General features: G+C 36.2%; 1 protein-coding gene, 1 long non-coding RNA gene and 1 other non-coding gene across 4 annotated transcripts in view; 1 reads left to right on the forward strand and 2 right to left on the reverse strand.

The window, feature by feature from the left end:
• APPL1 (adaptor protein, phosphotyrosine interacting with PH domain and leucine zipper 1) overlaps positions 1–24,641 on the reverse strand; it is a 34,451-nt gene that overhangs the window by 7,211 nt on the left and 2,599 nt on the right. The window contains exons 2-16 of the mRNA XM_070359342.1: positions 19,261–19,359; positions 18,000–18,059; positions 17,412–17,483; positions 16,400–16,487; positions 14,819–14,860; positions 14,186–14,244; positions 10,927–11,073; positions 9,953–10,035; positions 9,073–9,231; positions 8,261–8,449; positions 5,410–5,452; positions 3,965–4,021; positions 2,463–2,554; positions 1,889–2,071; positions 500–552 (exon numbers count right to left, since the gene is read on the reverse strand). Of these exons, the coding sequence (XP_070215443.1) occupies positions 500–552; positions 1,889–2,071; positions 2,463–2,554; positions 3,965–4,021; positions 5,410–5,452; positions 8,261–8,449; positions 9,073–9,231; positions 9,953–10,035; positions 10,927–11,073; positions 14,186–14,244; positions 14,819–14,860; positions 16,400–16,487; positions 17,412–17,483; positions 18,000–18,059; positions 19,261–19,359 (1,426 nt within the window). The remainder of the gene's footprint in view (positions 1–499; positions 553–1,888; positions 2,072–2,462; positions 2,555–3,964; positions 4,022–5,409; positions 5,453–8,260; positions 8,450–9,072; positions 9,232–9,952; positions 10,036–10,926; positions 11,074–14,185; positions 14,245–14,818; positions 14,861–16,399; positions 16,488–17,411; positions 17,484–17,999; positions 18,060–19,260; positions 19,360–24,641) is intronic.
• LOC138984658 (uncharacterized) lies at positions 6,697–16,161 on the forward strand. Of its 2 annotated transcripts, none has more exons than XR_011461900.1 (3): positions 6,697–7,006; positions 10,587–10,698; positions 14,066–16,161. It is a non-coding gene; the product is annotated as an uncharacterized lncRNA (long non-coding RNA). The 2 variants fall into 2 exon arrangements; XR_011461901.1 differs by having other exon boundaries at positions 14,339–16,161.
• TRNAE-UUC (transfer RNA glutamic acid (anticodon UUC)) lies at positions 21,386–21,458 on the reverse strand. The gene has a single exon. It is a non-coding gene; the product is annotated as a tRNA-Glu (tRNA).

Consider the following 24,641-nt stretch of genomic DNA (forward strand, 5'->3'; position numbering starts at 1 on the left):
AATATTCACTCTAGCAGAAGCACTCAGAAATAACTCCTAACTACAGTGTTCATGTTACAGAAAAAGTAAGATCTCAAATTCCAACAGCAAAAGATTATGCTTAAGCAACCGGTGATTCTGAGTTAAAAGAATTCCTTTTACTATTCTGACAGCTTTACTGTTAGTCTGAAATTATATCAAAGTAAATAAGTATGGGAAAAAGAAAAAAAATAATTATGCTCCAGAACCAGAAGAAAATAGCTGTTAGGAAGGTCAAAGGATATATTATACAATGAGAATCTGACTATGAGGTCAAAAGTATGATATTCTATAATTTTGTGTGAATAATGAAAACTTAAGTCTGAGTAAGTTCTGTTGCTTTAAGTGCACTATGAGTAAAAAGAAAAAACTGTGAAGATACCGTTAAAACATACAGCAGAACAAATGTAAACAACAAATTCTTCTCGCAGTTTACTGCTCTGAGAATCTCTAAAATATAAGAATACTACACTTATTTTACCTTCAGTTTCAGACTTTGTACCTCCTCCAGATTCTCCAAATGGATTTGTACGCCTGAAAAGTATTTTAAAAAATTATGATCCAGTGGTCAGTCACCATGAGGCACAGGGAAGCAATCTCAATCACTGAACCCAGAGTTAAAAACTAACAGTCAGAAAACCTTGTACACACATTTTTTAAAAGCTCAAAAATACCCCTTCCTGTTAAGGAACACTACTGATGACCAACTTACTTGTTACAAAGGCCCCTGCCCTCACACTAATAGGCTGAACTCAAAGCTGCTATATTTCAGAAAATGTAGACAGATAGGATGTGTAGCCATAAACATACAAAAATCAACATCATAATAAATCATGTTGCAAGTTCCTGAATTTAAATAAACCAGGACAGAGAAATGGCTGATTTAGCTTCAACTTTAGTTACATGAGAAAAATGCCAGGAATTTCCTTGGATTGTGGGGGGGGGGGGACCTTTTAGGTCCTCTAAGTAAGTGACGCAAATTAACTACAATAATTTGAACATTTTCTAGTATTAGACCTGATTTCTCAAGGCACCATAACAGAATGCAAGAAGAACAGCTAACCAGAGATGGAAGCAACTTCCTCCCTAATTGTGCTTGGGTCATGACACACCCACAATAAAGGAAGAAAAGTACAATCCAAAGTAGGATTTATAAGCAAACAGAGAGCTAAATGGTTCTAAGATAACACTGGCTTTCAGATAACATGAAATTGATCTCCCTAAATATGTATCTGACCTATTATATCAAATGCTAAGTATATTCCTATGATCAAATGTAAATTATTCTTTCTTTGCCTCAGTCACGTACACCCAGTTACTATATTATCAATTTATTAAGTGTCCAACCTACTTAATAAATGATTTGCCTTAAGCCATATTTCCCTCACCCATAATAAAGTTTTAACTACTCTGATAAGGATTTATCATTATATAAATAAAGATAATTCACTAATAATTCATAGCATGACAATGTCTTAGTACCTTGCTGGAGATTTCTTATTCTAACACAAGATAACATTTTCCAATAAACCTATGGCACATATATATTACTCTCATACATTAAAATATTGTCATGATATCAACTGTATTGTCACAGGACTGTCACCTTTATTCTGTAATTTTAAGAGTAAATACCTTAGAAGTAGATCTGATAAACCATTCAGAATTGAGTATTTCTAAAACTAAATTATCTGAACTCATTTAACTGAGGCAAAAACAGAGAAAAGCCTTCATGATTCCTTTTCAACTATCAAAATTCTGTTAGGTAATTACAGAAAAAACATAGCTGCTGCACAAGATATGTGAGAGATGGCTCTCAACTATAGAACTGGACTCATAAGCCTTACAGCTTTACAGACCTATCACCCACCTGCCTCCCTGGCCAGAGGCTTTTGCCTGGCCAGACTGATCTTCACACACAGGAGAAATGATGTCAAACTGTATTGGGGTATCTGGGGCAACAAGAGAATCTAGAGAGAGGGCAGCCAAATTTGTGGACTCAGATCCTAAGGATCCTGAACTGCTGGTTCGAGCTGTGGGTGGCCGAGATTGTCTAAGCAGAGAAGAAAACAAGAAGGCATTGCATTTAGTTTTTTCTTGGAAATTAAACACTGAAATCATGAGAAAAAAAAATAATTTTATAAAGCGATGAGAAGAACAAATTTTAATAAATACAACCCCAAATCACAGCTACTTGATCAAAAGATTTCTTTCCAATTACTAAATTCAGAAAAATAAATCATTTTAACCTAGGGATAAACACTAAGGAAATTTGGAATCCTTATTTATTTAGTGCTCTTGCTGGTGAATTCACCAATTTGAAAGTACATTTTCTAGAACTATTTTGTACTAATGTAACTAGCACTGCTAAAATCCAAGTGTTTGCTAACACTTTCAATAGCCCATATAGTTCTTTTTAAATAACCCACAGTCCGGTAACTCACCCTGCCGGCCTCAGGCTCTCGTGCCTCTGCTGGAAAGATGGGGAAGGAGTGACAGCTTCCAAAGCTGACTGATTTACTCGTGCAGCAATTTCCTATTTTTTTAAAAAAAGGACTAATTAGTAAAGCAAGAAAACCAACAGTTTAAATGTAACTCTGAATTCTCAGAGTGGTCTTAAGTTATACTTAAGTTGTAAACTTAAATTGTACTTTTGTAAAAGTTACTAAAGTAGTTCCACATTTTCTAGCCTTAGTATTAAGATACATAATTAACTTCACAACATTATAACTTAAGTTTCCTCTTTCTTCCTATAAATCTAAGGGAAAAGCCTGATTTTTTTCTACTAGTATGCTATGGTAAGTCACTTCAGTCGTGTCCGACTCTGTGCAACCCCACAGACGGCAGCCCACCAGGCTCCCCCGTCCCTGGGATTCTCCAGGTAAGAACACTGGAGTGGGTTGCCATTTCCTTCTCCAATGCATGAAAGTGAAAAATGAAAGTGAAATCGCTCAGTCGTGTCCGACTCTTAGCGACCCCATGGATTTCAGCCTACCAGGCTCCTCTGTCCATGGGATTTTCCAAGCAAGAGTACTGGAGTGGGGTGCCATTGCCTTCTCCTTCTACTAGTATACATAATAGGAAATATTGTTTTTTCTTTAAATTTTAACTCCCAGATTTTTTAGATTAAGGTTTGTATTGCTAGCACCTGGTACAGTGCCTAGCATATGTGCACTCAAACTTGCTAAGTATAGAAATTTAAAAGGAGTAAGAAATAATCAAAATCATTAAGTATATGACTATGATGCTGAAGTTTACATAATTTTACAGAATATATTTATGCTCAGAAATATCTGTGTATTTACTGATAAAGTTAATATGGATATTTTTAGGCCAGATTTGAAAAAAGTTTCCATAAGAAATATTTTAAAACTTATTAAATAATTTAAAACTTATTTAAAACTCAAGCTAAATAAAACAGTATGTACACTAGAAAAAATAATCACAAAACATTTTTGCACTTCTGTGTCTTATAGTTAGGCAAAAATTAATGAGAGAAGAATTATTTAATCACTTTGTGACAGTGTGTCACAAAGTGATTAAATAATTCTTCTCTCATTAATATAAATAATTCTGGATAATGTCAAAAATATTAAAACTTTGACTTCTGATAAAAGTACAATAAGTCTGAATTATTCAAATCCAAACTCTGTATTCACTTTATATTCCCTAGATATTAACAAGTCATCTAATTTGCATTTTAATTTTTTGTTGTTTCCAAGGGACATAACAGAAAGAAAAATCTAGATTGGCAGGAAATTAAGTTAGTGAAAGCAAAAGACTCCTCTACAGTTAGCACTGATTTTCTTAAATTCATAAGATCATTATAAAACATTCAGGAGCAAGTTAAAAGATTACAGAACTTGAGAAAATGTAATAAAAGCCATATAAACCACCAAATTACTAAATTTTGCCAGATCTGGATACCATAAAATAAAAATATTACCTCTGGGTTTTCACTTAAATATATTTGTTTAGAAATGTTATTTATTGTACAGATCCACTGCAAGAGGAAAAAATAGAAAAATATGATTAGCATTTTTTTCTATAGTGCTTCCCTTCTAAAAGAGAGTATTCAATATTTAACTAACATAGAAGTTTTAGTAGAAGTAACATATAGCCTTTCTTATAAGATACTTTCCTATATACAAAAGCATATATATGTATAATACTTGAAGGTATAACAGAACACTGAAGAGATTTGTTATTTTTAAATCCCACATTTATTTAATTAAAAATATAGCCGTCATATTAAATTATAATTTAATAGTCTGTATTTGTCTTTGTAATATCACATCCTCCTCTACTGCTGCTGCTACTGCTAAGTCGTTTCAGTCGTGTCTGACTCTGTGCGACCCCCATAGACGGCAGCCAATCAGGCTCCCCTGTCCCCGGGATTCTCACATCCTCCTCTAATCCTGAGCAAATCAAACAGTCTGAACTCAGATATCATGATTAATACCAATGTAAAAAAAGTTAAGAGCTAAATATATTCCTTGTGAATGTATTTTACATACTTCCCTTTCAGGTTTATAAATAACACAGAAAACACTCGCTGCCCCACATCCTCTGCTTCACTCTTAAGGATTCTGGTGCCAGAGGAGCCTCACAAAACTAACCTAATATTTACTGTGTTTGGTAAAAACCCTGCAAAGAGCAGACATATATCCGTATTCCTCAGAGACCAAAAGCAGGTTTTAATACCTACTCTTTTCTGTAAGAAGTAAATAAAAGTTGATCTCTACGTAATTTCCAACATTGTCTTCTACCAAGACAATTATATAATACCAGATAAAATGGCTCATTATCAACTTAAGAGTATATTTTCATTGAAGATTTCTCAAGACACAGTTTTTCAACTGTCAGTTCTTAGTAGTAACTTACCTTCCATATTTGGTGTACTACAAGTAAAAGTGGAGCCAAAAACAAAAGAGTCATGAGGAAGAATAAACACTCCCAAATTTTTGTTTTTCTTTCTTTCATTTCCCCAAGGTTTTAAACTTTAGTTGCTTACTGCCATGCTACATCTGCTGCTACTATGTTCTTAATGCAGCAAATACTGTCTCAGAGGGTTGGTAAGAGAAGGGAATAAACTCAACTCTAGCCTCATGATACTAACAGCCTGCCAGAAGGCAGCAGTCACAAGGCTATTTCTGAATCTGAGCTTCTAAAAGGAGAGCAAGCAGTGATCTCTAAGCTCTCTACTTACAGGTCCACTTATAAAATTCCATGTGAAACTTAAGAATGTTGCTTGAGGGACAATTGACTTTTATGAAAAAATTAACCACGATTTCCCAAATTTCTAAAATGAACACATCAATATATCTTGTCATCAGAAAAATAGCTTAAGGTGATGATAAAGAAATTAAATATGAATAGATAAAATTTTACCTCTTCATGGTCTTTTTTACTCTCTGCTTGCAAAATTGAAGACCTGAAAAAAAAAAAAACCAAACCAAAAAAAGTCTGACATTCAACTTTTTTCTAAAGTACTTTTAACATGAATGAGAAATTTTTACCTTTAAAGATACACATAAAACCAATCAGTATCAAAAACCAAAACACAACAGAAAACATGTAACCTAGGAGACTTAACTACCAGAGGTATCAGGACTTAGATTTTACCAACTCTTCACTTTGTCGATCTATGCCAAGATGTACCAAAAAAGAAATGTGCTGGTTTTCAGAAGGCAGACTATAGAAAAGGACACTGGCACTAAGACAATGCATTTCAACTTTCTGACACTCACCACATATATTTCAAATATAAATCAGTGGTCTTAATAGAAAACACTAATTTTACCACATTATTTACTATTTTTCCTTGAATATTGTTAAGTAAAACTTTTCAATATATTAATCACTAACACAAGGAGATGTAGGTTTATATTTTCTTCTTTTTTGGAGAATACAATATTGTGTTGGCCTCCGCCATATATCAACATAAATCAGCCGCAGATATACATATGTCCCCTCCCTCCTGTACCTTCCTCCCATCTTCCACCACCCCATCCCATCCCTCTAGATCGTCACAGAGCACTGGGTTGAGCTCCCTGTGTCACAAATTCCTACTGGCTATCGATTTTACATATGGTAATGTATATGTTATTTAACTTATATGCAGAGTACATCATGAGAAATGCTGGGCTGGATGAAGCACAAACTGGAATCAAGATTGCCGGGAGAAATATCAATAACCTCAGATATGCAGATGACACCACCCTTATGGCAGAAAGTGAAGAGGAACTCAAAAGCCTCTTGATGAAAGTGAAAGAGGAGAGTGAAAAAGTTGGCTTAAAGCTCAACATTCAGAAAACTAAGCTCATGGCATCCGGTCCCATCACTTCATGGGAAATAGATGGGGAAACAGTGGCTGACTTTATTTTTCTGGGCTCCAAAATCACTGCGGATGGTGAGTGCAGCCATGAAATTAAAAGACGCTTGCTCCATGGAAGGAAAGTTGTGACCAGCATAGACAGCATATTAAAAGGCAGAGACATTACTTTGCCAACAAAGGTCCGTCTAGTCAAGGCTATGATTTTTCCAGCAGTCACGTATGGATGTGAGAGTTGGACTATAAAGAAAGCTGAGTGCCGAAGAATTGATGCTTTTGAACTGTGGTGTTGGAGAAGACTCTTGAGAGTCCCTTGGACTGCAAGGAGATCCAACCAGTCCTTCCTAAAGGAGATCAGTCCTGGGTGTTCATTGGAAGGACTGATGTTGAAGCTGAAACTCCAATACTTTGCCCACCTGATGCGAAGAGCTGACTCATTTGAAAAGACCCTGATGCCGGGAAAGATTGAGGGCAGGAGGAGAAGGGGACGACAGAGGATGAGATGGCTGGATAGCATCACCAACACAATGGACATGGGTTTGGGTGGACTCTGGGAGTTGGTGATGGACAGGGAAGCCTGGCGTGCTGCGGTTCATGGGGTCACAAAGAGTCGGACACAACTGAGCGACTGAACTGAACTGAGCTGAGCTGAATGTATGTTTCCACGCTATTCTCGCAATTCGTGCCACCCTCTCCTTCCCCCACTGTGTCCACAAGTCTGTTCTCTATGCTGCATTGCCATTGCTGCCCTGCAGGTTCACCAGTGCCATCTTTCTATACTCCACATGCGTGCATTAATATATAGTATCTGTCTTTCTCTTTCTGGCTTACCTCACTCTGTATTATACGTGCTAGGTTCATCTATAGAGGTTAATATTTTATGAGTTAGGAAAAAAAATTGTTTTCGCTAATTTTGCATCACACTGGGAATATGAAATGGGAAATCATGTTAAGCATTAGCAGAAAACTGAAAATATAAAAATGTAAATACATCCAGTAACATTAACAGTTTGGTAATTTGGACAAATGAACACAGGGACTCCCAACATCTAGTGTCATAAGTGGCACACAGTAATTGACATCCATTATATTTACAGAAGGACCATGAAATAAACATTCAGTATTTTCTTAGCTATTTAAAAAATGTACTTAGAATAAAATATAAAAACTGTAAGGCAATAACCAAAAAGTTAATTGTTGCTTCTGGTTAGTGAGGTTATAACTTTTTTTCATACTGCCTTTTATATTTTTTCTGTGCTTCTCAAAAATTTGTTTTAAAAGCTATTTTATGGAATTCTTGTTTAATGCAAAGGTAACAGAAGTTTTTAACATGGCATATAAACATTAATGGCCTAAATAATTAATATGATCAGAAATATATGATTAACAGTTTAAAATATTATTGTTAGCACCTACTACACACTGGGCACGTTACATATGTTAGATTTCTAGTCTTCATAACAATTTATAAAACAGAAATGAAGATCCTCCCTCCCCCCATTTTACAAGTAGAAAAATGAAGCTTAGCGAGGTTAGGTAACTTGTCTAAGACTATAAAGTAGCTGGTGGATCCAGAATTCAAACTTTCTGACCCCATGTTGAAACTCTTTATACTAACTTGTGCTGCCTTCCCGACACCATGCTGGACTTTCACTGACCAATCTTTTAACGTGAAATCACACGTCTTTACCGCATAAACTTGCTTTGACAGCCTCAAAATATTAAGACATCATTTATGCAAGTCAAAAAGGAAAATTCAACTAATTTCTACAAAATTAAAAAAAATTATCCTAATACATAATAATTCTAAAACATCTACACAATGTCCAAATGCAAAGGAATTATCCTACATTTCAGTAGTTTAAGATATGACAGTTTTTTTTTTTAATAGTAGAGAAATATACTAACTTTTTGCCATCAAAAGAAGTGATCTGAAAACAGTACCGCCTGTCTTCACAGTCCACAGCCATCACTGAGCAGTTGTCTATGTCCATGGCCAGGCCTCCTGCTACGTCCCCACGGGCCTGACTCATTAGGTTTCCACCCTGCGTGAAGTAAAACTGTCTGTCCCAGGTAGATGACACCAAGCCTGTTTTACTAAATGAAGAAAGTACATTTATTCTTTAATAACAAGCCAGGTAAAAAGGCACCAAGGTGCCTAAAAAACATAAACATCAGTTTTTCAGTCATAAATTCATATATGCTGACCCCCTTGCATGAGTGTGCATGTATATATTTCCAAAACAAGATTAGAAATGATCAAATTATAGCTATTATAATGATGCTCCATAAAATACTGTCCAACATTCACGGAAATAAATTCAAAAGAATTTATTTTACTTTGAGGGTTAACTTGCTTTATCCTTTCTTCTGGTAAAAACTAACATTTGACTTGATGGTGTGATTACATATATTTTAAATTATGATAATGATTATCATAACATTCACTTGTTATGCCATTTATTTAAACTCTAATTGGTTTTACTGTTTAAAATAATTCTAAATCATTTGATAAAAATCTAAATAGAATTTTACTTTTGAAAATTACTCATGTACCTAATTTGTCAAAAAGCTGACATAAATACTAATTCCATTTATTAGTAAAAAGATTCTACATTTAGTAAAATCAAAACAATTTGGAGATATCAATTATACATTATATTGACTTGCTATTGCCTTAACTGATACACAATATATGAAAACAACAATAGTTTTCTTACTTCCTAGCATTAAGGTACCCAGCCTTTCGGGTTAAGTTTCGATGAACAGGAAATTTTGTGGGATCTGGGTCAGGCACGTATAAGGGGTCACTGGCTACTTCCAAGTCCTCTATTGTCTGCTGCATGGTCTCTACATCACTGTCCATTTCCCTGCGAACACTAACAGAGAGAACAGATTATTTACTACCAACCACAACAAAGAACACCTCACCAATCTCATTTATCTGTATATTTGTTCTGTATGTTTTCCTAAAGAACAGCAGTAGCGTGGCTGATTAAAGTAGCATGCTTATAGCAGCTTTACATTTTGAAACTTTAGATATTTTGAAAACAATACCAAATTCCAAAGCTAGTGAATCCACACCGAATGACTCACTTTGGAGGAATTTTCAAACTGCTCTGTCCTGTGCCTTTAAACAGTAATCATTTTCATCTCTCTCCATATCACAGTTTAACCACATGACTGCTAGGATTTTGAAGCTGATTAGAACTGCTTTTTCTCTCTTTAAACTTTCATGGCTTGGAAAAGCAAGATTTATTTAATAATCTCCCATCCATACTCTACAATTCAGGTAACTGTGAAGATAATTCACTTATGGATAATTACTATTAGGTGCCTGTTATATTCAGACACAAAACATAGTTTCAAATCAATAAGAATACCATCCGATTTGACACTGTTATGAAATTCAGAGTTCAAATGCTGTGGAAAAGATGGTTGAGAAAACCAAGAAGCATCCACAAGCCACTCAAGAAACACTCCCATGGCAGGGAAAACAGCCCATCTGAAATTAAGTGCTAAATATTTTTAGATTATGGTATTTAGCTGTTAGCTTATTCTCATAACTTCATTTTCAGTTTTAAGGAAGAAAATACTTACTTCTGTACACTTGTTCCAATATTAGTTAAGAATTCTTCCAGTTGGTCATTGAGATTTTCAGAACCCATCTTAAAGAAACTTATCTGGAGCAAGAGGGTGTGGGAGTGGGAAGGTTAACAACAGAAACACACACACACAAACAAAATACTTAGAGTGAATCATATACACAATCGCCAAGATACATAGGTAAGTAAAAAGCGCTATTCCCATTTGTGTAAAAATAGGTTGCAGTTTACAGTGATTTTTACTGAGCAGAATCACTGAAGAGACTACACTTACATTTCACCATGCATCCTCTTATACAGTAACACATACATATGGTAAGTTTTTAAAATCAGAAAAGGTATTTTCAAACATTTCAAGTAAGTCACACAGATAAACTATTTCATGTTTACTACAAAGGTAAGTAGGTTTTATATCAGAGGAATAATAAGCACTCATTTTCAAAGGAATATTCAAATTTCATAAACTCTTCCTTTTAGGGCACTGCCATTTTGTCTTATGTTACTCAAACTTAATTTTCTAGCCTCCTTCCTGATGTACCACTCTTGGAATACTTAGGAGTTTATCCAGTTTAACTCAGGAGGTATGCAAGGAACATGAGACAAACTCAAGCATGTCCATTCTCTTTCAGATTTATTATAAAACAAGAGTGACTGGAAGCTTGAGCAATAGGAGTAGCTCGGAAGTTCCTTTAGCTTTCTGTTCCCCGTCCTCAGCTGAGACGGACAAGGTCTAAATCCAAGGTAAGTGTGTTTAATTTACCCTAAAATATCTGAAATCTTCATTTGCAAAGAAAACCCTTCTAACTTCCTTAAGCTAGCACACTGACGACATTTTTAAAAATGCTTTAAAAACAGACAAAAATGAGTATTCTGACCTTAGTTTGTAATATCTTTACATTTAACATAAAAATCAAAATTAAAAGAAAGTTCTTAGGACAGTTACAAACCAAAACACAGTACATTATTCACCTGAGCTTGCATATACCCAAGAAGAGGTTCCAACAATGCTATTTTCTTTTTGTACTGAAGAGTATTTAACGCACAAAAGTAATGCATCATGGTCTGATGTTGTTTTTTTCTGGAAGTGTAGACATCTTCTGTTACTTCATACTTCACCTTTGAGTGAAAAGATTAAAAATACAATTATTTATTTGATTTTAAGTTACCTTTAGTGGTGGCCAAGGGGAAGAGACTATCCAAGGAAAAAAGTGCATTGCCAGCAATCGTACATAGCTTTCTTATTTTCTGAGATAAAAATCCGGCAGAATATTGGATAAGATAGTTTTCCTGTTTTACTATCAACCATTTTCTTTTTAAAATGCACATTAAAAGCAGAATTCTGCAAATAACTGAGAATGGTATAGTGACTGAACTAAAGCCTGGAGGAAAAGCAAACAACAGTCTGGGTTTAGCTTAGCCATTAATCTTTGACCTTTTTGAGTTCACAGGATACCATTCTCCTCCTAGTTCTCTGGTTCTCTCCCTACTGTGCCTCTTTTCTTATATTTGTTTTCCTTCACCCACACTTAAACCATGTCCCTTGTTGTACTCAGATGACAAATACTCATTGAGCACCTGTTTCATAATACATTCTGTCTCTTCTCTTTTCCTGCTTTCCTTAGAATACCAAATCAAGTACCAAGAATATTCCAATACACCAATGACTCCCCAGCTTTTATCTCCTGCCCCTCATTCTCTCAGTTGTCAGACGAAGCAGATCTACAGGGGGGTTCTTTATGTGTGTGTGTGCTAAAAACGTATACAACTGAAGACAGTATGCTCCCTATAAAACTTGCTCCTCTACTTAGCTCTCTTAATTTTTCCTGGATCCATCCCATCATCCAAGAATTTTAGGACTCATTTTTCGTTCCTCCTCCTACCATAAGTCTTGTCAATTCTACTTACGAAGTATCTCTGAAAAGTATTCCTTCCTCTCCACTTTCAATAGCAACCTTATCTGAGGCTCTTCTAATACCTTTGCAAACTATTCCAGTACCTTTTCATTGGATTCCCTCTAGCTTTGTCCCCTTCATATTTCCATTAGTATTTTTTAAGTCAATTGCATGCTGTTACTCATTCGTTTAAAATCCTTTGGTGGCTGCCTACTCTCGATAACACATATTTCAGTCATTAACATAGTAACCTGGCCCCAAACTACTTTCTTGCCATTTAGTCATACTTCCTCCCAGTACAGCCTGTGCTCCAGATGCACTGAAATGATTACCTTTCCATTCTCATAATTATTGCAAGAAATAATAATAATTGCTAGAAGTCAGGTAATCTGTATGCATTCTCTTTCATCTTCACCACTGCTGAGTTTTTTGAGAGAGAAATTTTGAAACCGGGTCTCCCGCATTGTAGGCAGATGCTTTACTGTCTGAGCCACCAGGGAAGTCCAACCAGTGCATGCCCTCAGGCAAATAAGCCACAGAGCTGAGATTAGTCCCCAAGCAGTGTGACTCCAGAGCCAGTGCTCATTACTTTTACACTCTCCAGGCTCTACCATGTGCTTCTGCAGAGGCTGTTTTTCTTCCAGAAATGCCCTCTCCCATAACCCCAAACCACTGATATCTGCTCATCTTCAGTGCAAATGGCACCTCCTGAAAGTATAACCTTTCCCAACTTACCAATCAAAAGATATGCTGCCCTGTCTGTGCTCTCCCAGCATTTTGTTAAGACTTCTTTACTGCACTTAACTCCGTGTTGATCCCTGTATTCTGGCAGCTGCTCTAGCCACCTGCATCTGCTGGTGGGGGCACAGTGACCACTTGTGGGAATCCACAGTTGTGTATGATTGACAGCGTAGCAGCCACTGTGACACAGAAAGGGGGTAGTTCTCTCACAAAATCAGTACACAGGCTTGCTTTCTTTGACTACTCAATTTGGTGCAGATATTAATAAAATATGTACATTTTAAGATCTACATTTGTTTGTTATTTTGACACAAAGAAGTAATTAAAGACTCTGAAGATGAATTTTATTTTACATTGCCTCTGGCTTCACACAGGAAGCCTTTAATAAGTGTGGATTATACACTCACTGAAGACAGAAGTGGAGCCTGTTCACACTGTTTCCCCATAGTCACTAATATGTAGTAGGTGCTCAACAAATTTTTCAAGTAAATTAGTGGAAATATTTTTTTAAAATTGCCTGTAACAGCCAGAGGCAATGTAAAATAAAATTCATCTTCAGAGTCTTTAATTACTTCTTTGTGTCAAAACAACAAACAAATGTAGATCTTAAAATGTACATATTTTATTAATATCTGCACCAAATTGAGTAGTCAAAGAAAGCAAGCCTGTGTACTGATTTTGTGAGAGAACTACCCCCTTTCTGTGTCACAGTGGCTGCTACGCTGTCAATCATACACAACTGTGGATTCCCACAAGTGGTCACTGTGCCCCCACCAGCAGATGCAGGTGCGGCTGCAGATACAATTCCCAGGCGCACAGAGACGACCTCACTCACAAATACCTAGTGGAGGCCTACTCATCCATCCATCCATCCATCCACACGTAACATACACATTCTCTGTAAAGGAGGAGGTCCTCATGGCAGAATTTCATTCAGTTAAGTATGCAACAGTTCAAGGTTTCCACCACAGTATCTCAGAACACACTTTTGAATACATATATATAACAAAACAAATGCAATGTGATCAAAATACAAAGAGAAAGGGGGCGATGTTTCACCTGGGCATCAATTATACTTTTCGAATAGTTATGTTTACTTATTAAATTCTATCAACAGAAAAACATTTTGTTTAAAAAGACAACTATTAATTATCTGATAATTAACAGTTAACTGCTACTGCGAAGTCACTTCAGTTGTGTCTAACAGTTAACAGAAAGGCTCTAAAATAACTGCAGGAAAGAATAAACTAAGGGTAATACAGCAAAATGCACGAAGTTACTGTTGGCAACCATTTTTAAACCGGAAAAAGTAGACCATCTAATGAAACAGTTGTTAATTAGGATTTGTTGTTGTTGTTTAGTTACTAAGTTGTGTCTAACTCTTTGTGACCCCATGGACTGTAGCCCACCAGGCTCCTCTGTCCATGGGATTTCCCAGGCAAGAATAACAGAGTAGGTTGCCATTTCCTTTTCAGGGGATCTTTCTGACCCAGTGATTGAACCCACATCTCCTGCTCTGGCACACAGGTTCTTAACCACTGAGCCACCAGGGAAGCCCGTTAACTGTGATACTGAAGGAGGAATATGTACCAAACCTTGTCATTTTCTCTCTTTTTGGACAATCTGCTATATCTGTTAATTGCAGCATCATGATCTGGAAAACAGAAATGACTATTAACAACAATGCAATAATACTTTGCAAAACTTATAAGTGCTCTAATGGGTTTCACATGTGCATCTTTCAACAGATATACTGAAGCAAAAGAAGAATTCTCTACTATGTGATCAATGAACCCTTATGTTCCTCACAGCCACACAAAAACACCCTAAAGTATGTTTCTATTTATTAAATTGGTAAAAACATTTAATTTCAAGGAAACAGTAGTCTACTAAAAGTTTTTTTAAAGTATTTTTAGTACAAAAACAGCAAATACTCATTAAAGAAAATGTGAAATATACAGGAAAATAAGGAAGGAAAAATATATACCACCTTCTCAGGTACCATAATGGTAACAAACCACAAGATTTAACTTCCTTTAAAATTTTTCTTCTAGGACAAACAGTGCAACTTAAATAACAATAGATTTAAATAATATTCACTTAAGTTTTTAATTAGATTCATTTCTCTTCGATTATTACATAAAATCTAGCTACAGGTTTGTGTTGATAAAGAAATGCATCATTTGCATCATTGTAAGAAATAACTGTACAAAGTAATCAGAGCTTACCATTACTAGCAATCTGAAACACTTCCTTTAATGTCAATATTTCTGGAAAAGTTCAAGAATAATTTAAGTTTAGCATATTTATGAACTATCTTAAATTATGTTTCGAAATTTAAGTTACAATTAAAACTCCAAGTAATATTTCAAACTTCAACGTTTAAAGTGAAAAAGTTACTGTGTTTCAACTAGCCCTAGGGAACATTTACTTTCATTAGCAACTGTTACACCACCAGAATGGAGAAGGCGATGGCACCCCACTCCAGTACTCTTGCCTGGAAAATGGGCTGCCGTCTATGGGCTCACACAGTCGGACACTACTGAAGTGACTTAGCAGCACACCACCAGAAACTGTACTTGCCACAAATTATAATATGACAGAAAAATAAATTTTAAAACTACTGCAAATTCTCAAATATACAAATATCCTGATTTAGTACCAGAATCCAACTTACTGATCTTCTGATATTGACTCTAATAAGTTCAAATGCTGAATGAGAAACATTTTATTGACAAGATTTTGATATTCAGTCCCCTTAGACTGAGAAAAGAGGTCTTGTTTCTTGATCTTGGAAAAAATTATTCTTGAAGATTACCAAGACATTTTAATTCCGTCTCTAAAATACATCTGTCTTTATTCCATGTATCATTAAATACTTTATCATCACTGATACATTAGCTCAATATTTTTATTCTATCTATGTATTGTGTAGATAAGTCTGTATGACTGTCTGAGATTGTAAATTGTAAGAAAGCAAAGCTAAGTCTATAAAGCTCTCATTTTATCACCTGATAATATGCAATGGGGGAAAAAAAAAACCCACCACAAGGTACTGAGACATGAGGTGTTAGACGGGCCAGCCCCCATACCTCCCATCACTCCAACCCACCCACATAGCTCATCTCCTATGCCACTGTCCCAGCAGAGGCCTTGGTCACATCTAACTGCACTCTCTCAACTTCTGGGTCCATTCTCCTAGCATCAAATCCATCCTCCAAAAACAGTTAGAATAGGTCCACTTCTTAAAGACCTCCATTGTCTTCTCTTTACTTATAAGCTCAAGTCCAGCATCTTTGGCATGATCTGATCTATTTCTAGAGGTATCTCCCACCATGCCTCAACACATCCAACACTGCAGCCACTATGAATTTCTCAAAGCAAGCCATGTATTTCTACAACCCGTAACTTTGTGCTTTCTGGCCCCTCTCATCAAACAATGACTCTCTTCTCTTGGCAAATTCTTCTTCATTGTTCAATGCTCATGTCACATCTGTGGTGAAGCCTTCCTGATACCCTCCTCTGAGCCAGCCTTCACTGCACCATGCTCATCCCAAATTACAAGAGACAGAGTACCATAATTATGTTTACCCATCTCCTTCTCTGAGCTTTTTCAAGGGAAGTGGCATCTTAGTCATATCAGTACTCCTCAGCTTAACATCTATCAGGAGCCCCTATAAATGTTTAACAACTGAAGTAAAGGTGACACTTGCTACAGTCAGAAATGGGTAAGGTGTACAGTGATATACATTTTATAAGCAGTGATCTTCTGACAGCTAATGAAAGTAATCATAAGCTTAGTTCAATACCTTTCAGATCTCTTTCTTTAAACTGGGTAATGGGGAACATCATGGCATCAGCAAGCTGTGTTGAAAGTACCGCGTGACAAGAGCTAAGCTGATAAAAGAAAGATCAAAAAACCCAAATAACTAAAAAGAGACAATCAACCAGCATTATGGAAATTACAAAAAATCTAGTAAGAAGGTATTGATACAGGGACTTCTATGGCATCCAGCAGTTTAGAGTCTGCACTTCCACTACAGGGGTCGGTCGCAGGTTTGATACCTGGTTGGGGAACTAAGATCTCACTTGCTCTGTAGTGGAAGCATAGTTTAAAAAAAAAAAAAAAAAAAAGATGTTGATAACATTTACATAAGGGAACACTAACATCACATAATTCTGTGACAGTCAAAAAAATTCCATTTAAAACTCTCAGAAGAAAACATGTGATAATCTTGGATTTAGCAATGGTTACTAAGATATGACACAAAAGCACAAGCAAAGCAATCAAAGAAAAGAGAAACTGGACTTCATCAGAATTAACTTTTATGCATCAAAGGATACTATCAAGAACACAAAAAAACAACCCACAGAATAGCAGCAAATATTTACCAGTCACATATCTGATAAGGAACATGTGTTCTTTAGAATGAGGAACTCCTAAATATAGTACTAAAACAAAACCCAAGTAAAAAACAGGCAGGGAATTCCCTGGCAGTCCTGTGATTAGTTAACAGCTTAACTCTTCTCTCCCTGCCTACATCAAACAACACAATGAAAGGCTGAATGTTACATGAGAGTAAAGAGAGCACAATTACACACTTATTCCTTGAAAACAGTTTGTTTTAATCAGACATATAAAGTGTTATTTTTATAAGACAGTCACCAAGATTTGGAAACAAGGTCCTTCTTTAAATAGTAATCTTTTATAGTTGAGATTTACTCATAAAAATCATAATAAAAGTTCCCAGTAAACGCTAAACAACTCGACTAACTTAATTATAAGATCACTTATCCAAGCAAAATAAAGTAAGCATTTACCTCATCTATAACTTTTGAAAATTGCTGCAAAGTAGAACTCATAACTTCATCATCACCCCCCAGTGGAAAACGCTGAAAAGTGAGAAACAGAGATGAAGTAAAGGTCCAATGCTCTATGTCTTTTGTGAGTGGCATTATAATTTTCATTTTTAAATAACTTCAGAAAACTTCACAAATTTTGAATAAGCTCTAAAAACACCATTTTTATAAAATAGTGTAATTCATAGAATTAGTACACATTAATTGTCTGCTAAGTAACCAATCAACATGATATACAGGAATGCACACCACACTAGGAATTCAGAGATTTAAAATTAGCTCCAGTTCCTCTGCTAACCAGCTGTGTAACCTTGAGCAAGCCTCAGTTTCTTCATTTGAAAAAAGAGGCAAATCAGATGACCTCTGTCTCTAACATAAAGTCATTAAAATTAGACATAAGTGCATAATAGAATTTCAATGGCGTATCAAAATTACCTTCTATGAGTTCTAAAATGCTTAGAATTACTGAAAAGAAATTCTGTTTATCTATATAGATACTGTATCACTACACATTTTAAATCATATTTTTAAAACTTCCATATACGGTACCTGTTTTTCATATTCTTTTAAAAGTTTTGAAGTCAGGTGTGTTGCTGCACTTAATTCATTCTGGAAAAGATGAACATTCAAATTAACACAATAGTACAGATAAAGGAAAAAACTTTAACTGAAGATACCTACGCCACTTTTATTCATCACTTAAATACTGTACAACATGTTCCCTTAAATCACTGGAAAGGGAACTACAACTAAAGCACTTTAAAAGGAGACTCAAACCATGAACAGACACCATCAAGGAATTTAGCAGTGTTTCAGACGTGTGCTTTTTCTTTTCAGCTAATAAAAACTAATAGTTAAAGCTAGAAGTAAGCTGTATATAAGGTTATTTAGCAAAATCTTAAGACAGTCTACAGTGTTGACTGATTATCCCTGTTCTCTACATGCTGATAATAAGCCATGAAGCATTTAATAACATACAACCAAAATGTGGTCGACCTAGTCATATAGTACAGCAACACAGCCATATGAAGGTAATACTTTTTTTTAAAGACTTTTTTCAGTGATGAGTATAATGACAAATGTAGTTTTTCTTTTACACATTATGTAGTCAGAAATCAAATTCTTGAGAGACCTATCACTAAGCAAAATAAATAACTATCACAGTAACTTTAAAGTACCTAATGAACATTTGAGTTCAGAAAGAAGAGAAATTAAGGAGAAAAAAAAAGAAACTGGTGCTCTTAATTAATCCCAAAGAGAGTTTATCATAGGACCCAGGTTGCTGTTAAAGTTTATAATTAAGGTGCCTAAACACAGGCTCAAATCTTTTGTCTGTTCAACTAAAAAATCTGGTTGCCTCCTTTTAAAATTCATCTTCTGATACCTGGGAGCTATATCTCATCTTTATTACCTTCTAACTAGATAGAGGCTAGCTACTTTCAAGCCCTCTGCTCAAAAAGGGGAAGTATCCCATAAGATTAAAAACATGATTAGAGAAAATACTGGTGACAATATGGGGTTTTCAGTCAAATCTTAGGCAAAGATCACTATCAATGAGTTTCGCTAAGAAAGTCCTTACTGTGTTTGGGGAAGAAGAGCAGATGATTCATCACTTTTGTAGTGCTACAAACTATACACCAGTAATGGAAATGTGAGCTCTGTAATACAAAATACTTAATCTTCATTCATCTATTCAACTCTGCAACACAGACAGGGCTAAACACCAGTAAATAAGAGACATACTATTTCTGTCCCCATGGGCTTAAAGATTCATTTTATAAATGCACTGAGTCAGCCTTTAGTTCTTTACCTGTGCATCATAAATCCGACGCATAGCCTGATACAACTGGTTCATATAGTTGGAAATAGCTGTGGCATCTTCTTCAAATACACCCAGTAAAGACCTTGTCTGTATAAAATAAAAGCAGTAAGTTTGTGTTAACCATTATATAAATCAAGTGGAAATCTTTTTTTTTCCCCCCTAAAGGAAGGAAAAATCATAGGATACTAGAACTCTTTAACAGTTCTGAGTTTTAATCTATTTTCTCTCTTTTGATAGAAATGCCAAGATGTCAGAGTTCTTTATTCTCAATTCTACTTCATTAAAACAGAGCGATTTTCCAACTATGTCACACAAACCTCAGAAGGAGCAACAAAGGTATATTTTTATGAATTAGAAAGTCTGCAATTAAACTAAGACTAAATCTACAGACTCAGATAAGAGTAAATTAACATTACTGCATGTATAAATATTTTAAATATCTCTTCTCAGGATAATTTAGTATGATTATTTCTCTTTTTCCAGTCTCTTCTAGTTCTACTGATATCAAACCCCTCCCCACTGCAATCCAAAATCACACCACAGTGCCCCTTTCCATCCCCAACATGGCCTATAAAATGCTAACAAGATTTTTTCCGAGTGCAGACTTTGGGGTTACTTTTTCTTCTTCTTTATACATTTCTATATAGTTAGGCTTTTCTTTTTTTTTTTTTTTTGCACAATGAGCATGGGCATGTAAAAGTTACCTGCACTTTCAGAGTAAAAACTTGTCAGTCAGTAAATGTTAAGACTGTTAGAGATAAGGAAACAGCATATTAAGGTAAACTATGATCACTTTTTTATATCCCATAGGCAGGCGAAGAATTAAATTTCAACAATTATTGAGTTAATTACATCTTAAAATCTAAAAAGCAACTTTGTACTTTTATTGTCAGTCAGTTCAGTCGCTCAGTCCTGTTCAACACTTTGCGACCCCATGGACTGCACAGCACGCCAGGCTTTCCTGTCTATCACCAACTTCCGGAACTTGCCCAAACTCATGCCCATGCAGTTGGTGATACCATCCAACCATCTGATCCTCTGTCGTCCCCTTCTCCTCCTGCCTTCAATCTTTCCCAGCATCAGGGTCTACTTTTATTGTACAATTAGCTAATTTAAACCTTAGCCTTAGAAATTGATTCTTAAAAATCAACTTCTTCCTTAGCTTCCTATTTTCAGAAACAGCAGCTAAGATACTATGATTTAAAAAAAAAGGCAGCACAAAATCATGCCAGTATATGAATCCAGTTTATCTCAGTCCTGTACTTCCCAATGCCCCAGAGATTTAAAAATGAAAAAAACTTATACGCTCTGAAAAGAAACCAAAGTATGCCTCAGAGATTTAAATCTAACAGAATTTTTTTTTTTAGCTCTAGTGCCCTACTCCTATTCCCCAAGCGTTATTTTAATATGTAAAAAAGAAAACGTCATGAAATCTTGTTTAGGTAGTTCCATTCTGAAGAAGAATCTGCCACTTAGGTTTTTCTTTTTATCTTCAAAAATGATCATTCTAATTCAAGGAATAAAACATTAGGCAAAAACATGTAGTAAACTTAAAAAGATGTTCTTAGCCTCAAACAGGGTTGAAACAGTGTCCCTGTGTTTTTAAGTTCATAATATCAAGTTCAAAATTGTATAATGACTGTTTAAAGTTAGCAGCTTACACAAATGCAATCAATATGGTACCATTTCATAGAATCTATGCTGACATCCACTATGAGCTGCACCAGCTTTATGGTGGCTCAGACAGTAAAGAACCCGCCTTCAATGCAGGAGACCCAGGTTCGATCCCTAGGTCGCGAAGATCCCCTAAAGTAGGAAATGGCAACCTACGCCAGTATTCTTGCCCGGAGAGCTCCATGGACAGAGGAGCTGTCCATGACTGAGCAACTAAGCATGCGTGTATAACAAACAAAATAATGCTGGCAATTAAGCTATGAATTGAGATTTTCTTATGTTTTGAAGTTTTTACTTTATATTCATGGGAACAGATCTTTGGCAGAATTTTATATATAACTCATATAAACACAAAAAAAATAAAACACAAATTGCCTAAATTAATACAACTCTAAAATTTCAACTTTTTTGTTTTTGGCTGCACCATGCTGCATGTTTTTTCCCTGACCAGGAACTGAACCTGCGCTCCCTGCATTGAAAGTACAGAGTCTTAACCACTGGACCACCAGGGAAGTCCCTATAATTTCACCTCTTGTATTTTTTTGACATAAGAGTCATCACTAGCCATGGTTTCACATCCAGTATTATTCTGTGCCACAAGCAGGTGACAAATATTTCTTAGAAGCGCTCCACTTTTATCTCCAGTATTTTCTTTCAAACTATTGATATCCAGTCAGCAAGTTTTGATGGCAACACTTGCTTCATTTTACCAGCTGTCAAAGAAATATTTTCAGACAAAAAACAAGACTGATAATCCTTCAAGTGGTTGTTAAATTGATTTGTTGGCTGAACACTGAAAAGTTGCACTTGGTGCAGCCATGTCACTGGGAGAAATAACCAAGTGTGTACATTTGCAGGCAATTTACAAGGAAAACAACATCAAGTATAAGAGACATCTCAATATAAGAGATACCAAAATGTGAATCAAAAAAAGTACGCCTCATAATCTATGAGTATTTCACATTATGCCAAAGAGAAAAGCCTTCATTTGGGACTGGAGTTTGTCTTCCCAGTTCTAGCTTGGATGAATCATTGATATTTATCTACACATAAAATCAATTATTTTTTAAAGATCATATCTGTTCTTACTAAATAGAAAGTTTCTGACTTAAAAACAATATGTAAACATGGATAAGGTATCTAGTATAGGCTTCAGATTTCCTACTTCAACAAATGATATCTTTTGCAGAATGGTACAGTTTGAGCAAGATAAACCTAAAAATGTTTTTGTTCAATTATCTGGATTTGGACTTGCAAATATACCTCTATTTTAATACTTAGTTACTGTAAAGTAAAACTAAAAAGAGGGGCTTCCCAGGTGGTGCTAAGTGGTAAAGAACCCGCCTGCCAATGTAGGAGACATAAGAGACCAAAGTTTGATCCCTGTGTCGGTAAGAACCCCTAGGTGGCATGGCAGCCGACTCTAGAATTCTTGCCTGGAGAATCCATGCACAGAGAAGCCTGGCAGGCTACAGTCCATAGGGTCGTAAAGAGTTGGAGATGACTGAAGCAACTTAGCGCACACAACAAAACTAAAAATAATAACTATAATTCAGGGTAGTCCTTCACAACTTCCAAGTTCTATTTTATATAGCAGTTGGCAGGCCACATTTGATTACGATTAAATAATCTAAAAAATACATCTATATCAGGAGCTTTAAAAGTTTTCCTCCTTTCTATTATCATCTTCTTAGACTCTATGCTAGATAAATCCTGTAAAATGACATTGTATAGGAGACAGGGATCAAGACCATCCCCAAGAAAAAGAAATGCAAAAAAGCAAAATGGCTCTCTGACGAGGCCTTACAAATAGCTGTGAAAAGAAGAGAAGAGAAAAGCAAAGGAGAAAAGGAAAGATATACCCATTTGAATGCAGAGTTCTAAAGAACAGCAAGGAGAGATAAGAAAGCCTTCCTCAGTGATCAGTGCAAAGAAATAGAGGAAAACAATAGAATGGGAAAGACTAAAGATTTCTTCAAGAAAATTAGAGATACCAAGAGAACATTTCATGCAAAGATGGGCTCAATAAAGGACAGAAATGGGATGGACCTAACAGAAGCTTCCCTGGTGGTTCAGATGGTAAAGCGTCTGTCTACAATGTGGGAGACCTGGGTTCGAGCCCTGGGTTGGGAAGATCCCCTGGAGAAGGACATGGCAATCCACTCCAGTACGATTGCCTGGAAAATCCCATGGACAGAGGAGCCTGGTAGGCTACAGTCTATGGGACTGCAAGCAGTCGGACACGATTGAGCGACTTCACTTTCACTTTGACTTAACAGAAGCAGAAGATATTAAGAAGAGGTAGCAAGAATACACAGAACTGTACAAAAAAGATCTTCAAGACCCAGATAATCACGATGGTGTGATCACTCACCGAGAGCCAGACATCCTGGAATGTGAAGTCAAATGTGCCTTAGGAAGCATCATTATGAACAGAGCTAGTGGAGGTGATGGAATTCCAGGTGAGCTATTTCAAATCCTGAAAGATGATGCTGTGAAAGTGCTGCACTCAATATGCCAGCAAATTTGGAAAACTCAGCCTGGAAAAGGTCAGTTTTCATTCCAGTCCCAAAGAAAGGCAATGCCAAAGAATGCTCAAACTACTGAACAATTGCATTCATCTCACACACTACCAAAGTAATGCTCAAAATTCTCCAAGCCAGACTTCAACAGTACATGAACTGTGAACTTCCAGATGTTCAAACTGGATTTAGAAAAGGCAGAGGAACCAGAGATCAAATTGCCAACATCCACTGGATCATCGAAAAAGCAAGAGAGTTCCAGAAAAACATCTGCTTCTGCTTTACTGACTATGCCAAAGCCTTTGACTGTATGGATCACAATAAATTGTGGAAAATTCTGAAAGAGATGGGAATACCAGACCACCTGACCTGCCTCTTGAGAAACCTGCATACAGGTTAGGAAGCAAGTTAGAACTGGACATGGAACAACAGAGTGGTTCCAAATTGGGAAAGGAGTACGTCAAGGCTGTATATTGTCACCCCGCTTATTTAACTTATCTGCAGAGTACATCAAGAGAAACACTGGGCTGGAGGAAGCACAAGCTGGAATCAAGATTGTTGGGAGAAATATCAATAACCTCAGATATGCAGATGACACCACCCTTATGGCAGAAAGTGAAGAAGAACTTCAAGAAAGAGCCTCTTGATGAAAGTGAAAGAGGAGAGTGAAAAAGTTGGCTTAAAGCTCAACATTCAGAAAACGAAGATCATGGCATCTGGTCCCATCACTTCATGGGAAATAGATGGGGAAACAGTGGAAAACTTTATTTTTCTGGGCTCCAAAATCACTGCAGATGGTGACTGCAGCCATGAAATTAAGACGCTTACTCCTTGGAAGGAAAGTTATGACCAACCTAAACAGCATTTTAAAAAGCAGAGACATTACTTTGCAAACAAAGTTTCGTCTAGTCAAGGCTATGGTTTTTCCAGTAGTCATGTATGGATGTGAGAGTTGGACTTTACTGAGCACCGAAGAATTGATGCTTTTGAACTGTGGTGTTGGAGAAGACTCTTGAGAGTCCCTTGGACTGCAAGGAGAGCCAACCAGTCCATCCTAAAGGAGATCAGTCCTGGGTGTTCATTGGAAGGACTGATGCTGAAGCTGAAACTCTAATGCTTTGGCCACCTGATGTGGAGAGCTGCCTCACTTGAAAAGATCCTGATGCTGGGAAA

Source organism: Bos mutus, chromosome 22 (genome assembly GCF_027580195.1).
Source record: "Bos mutus isolate GX-2022 chromosome 22, NWIPB_WYAK_1.1, whole genome shotgun sequence".
Classification (NCBI taxonomy): Eukaryota; Metazoa; Chordata; class Mammalia; order Artiodactyla; family Bovidae; genus Bos; species Bos mutus.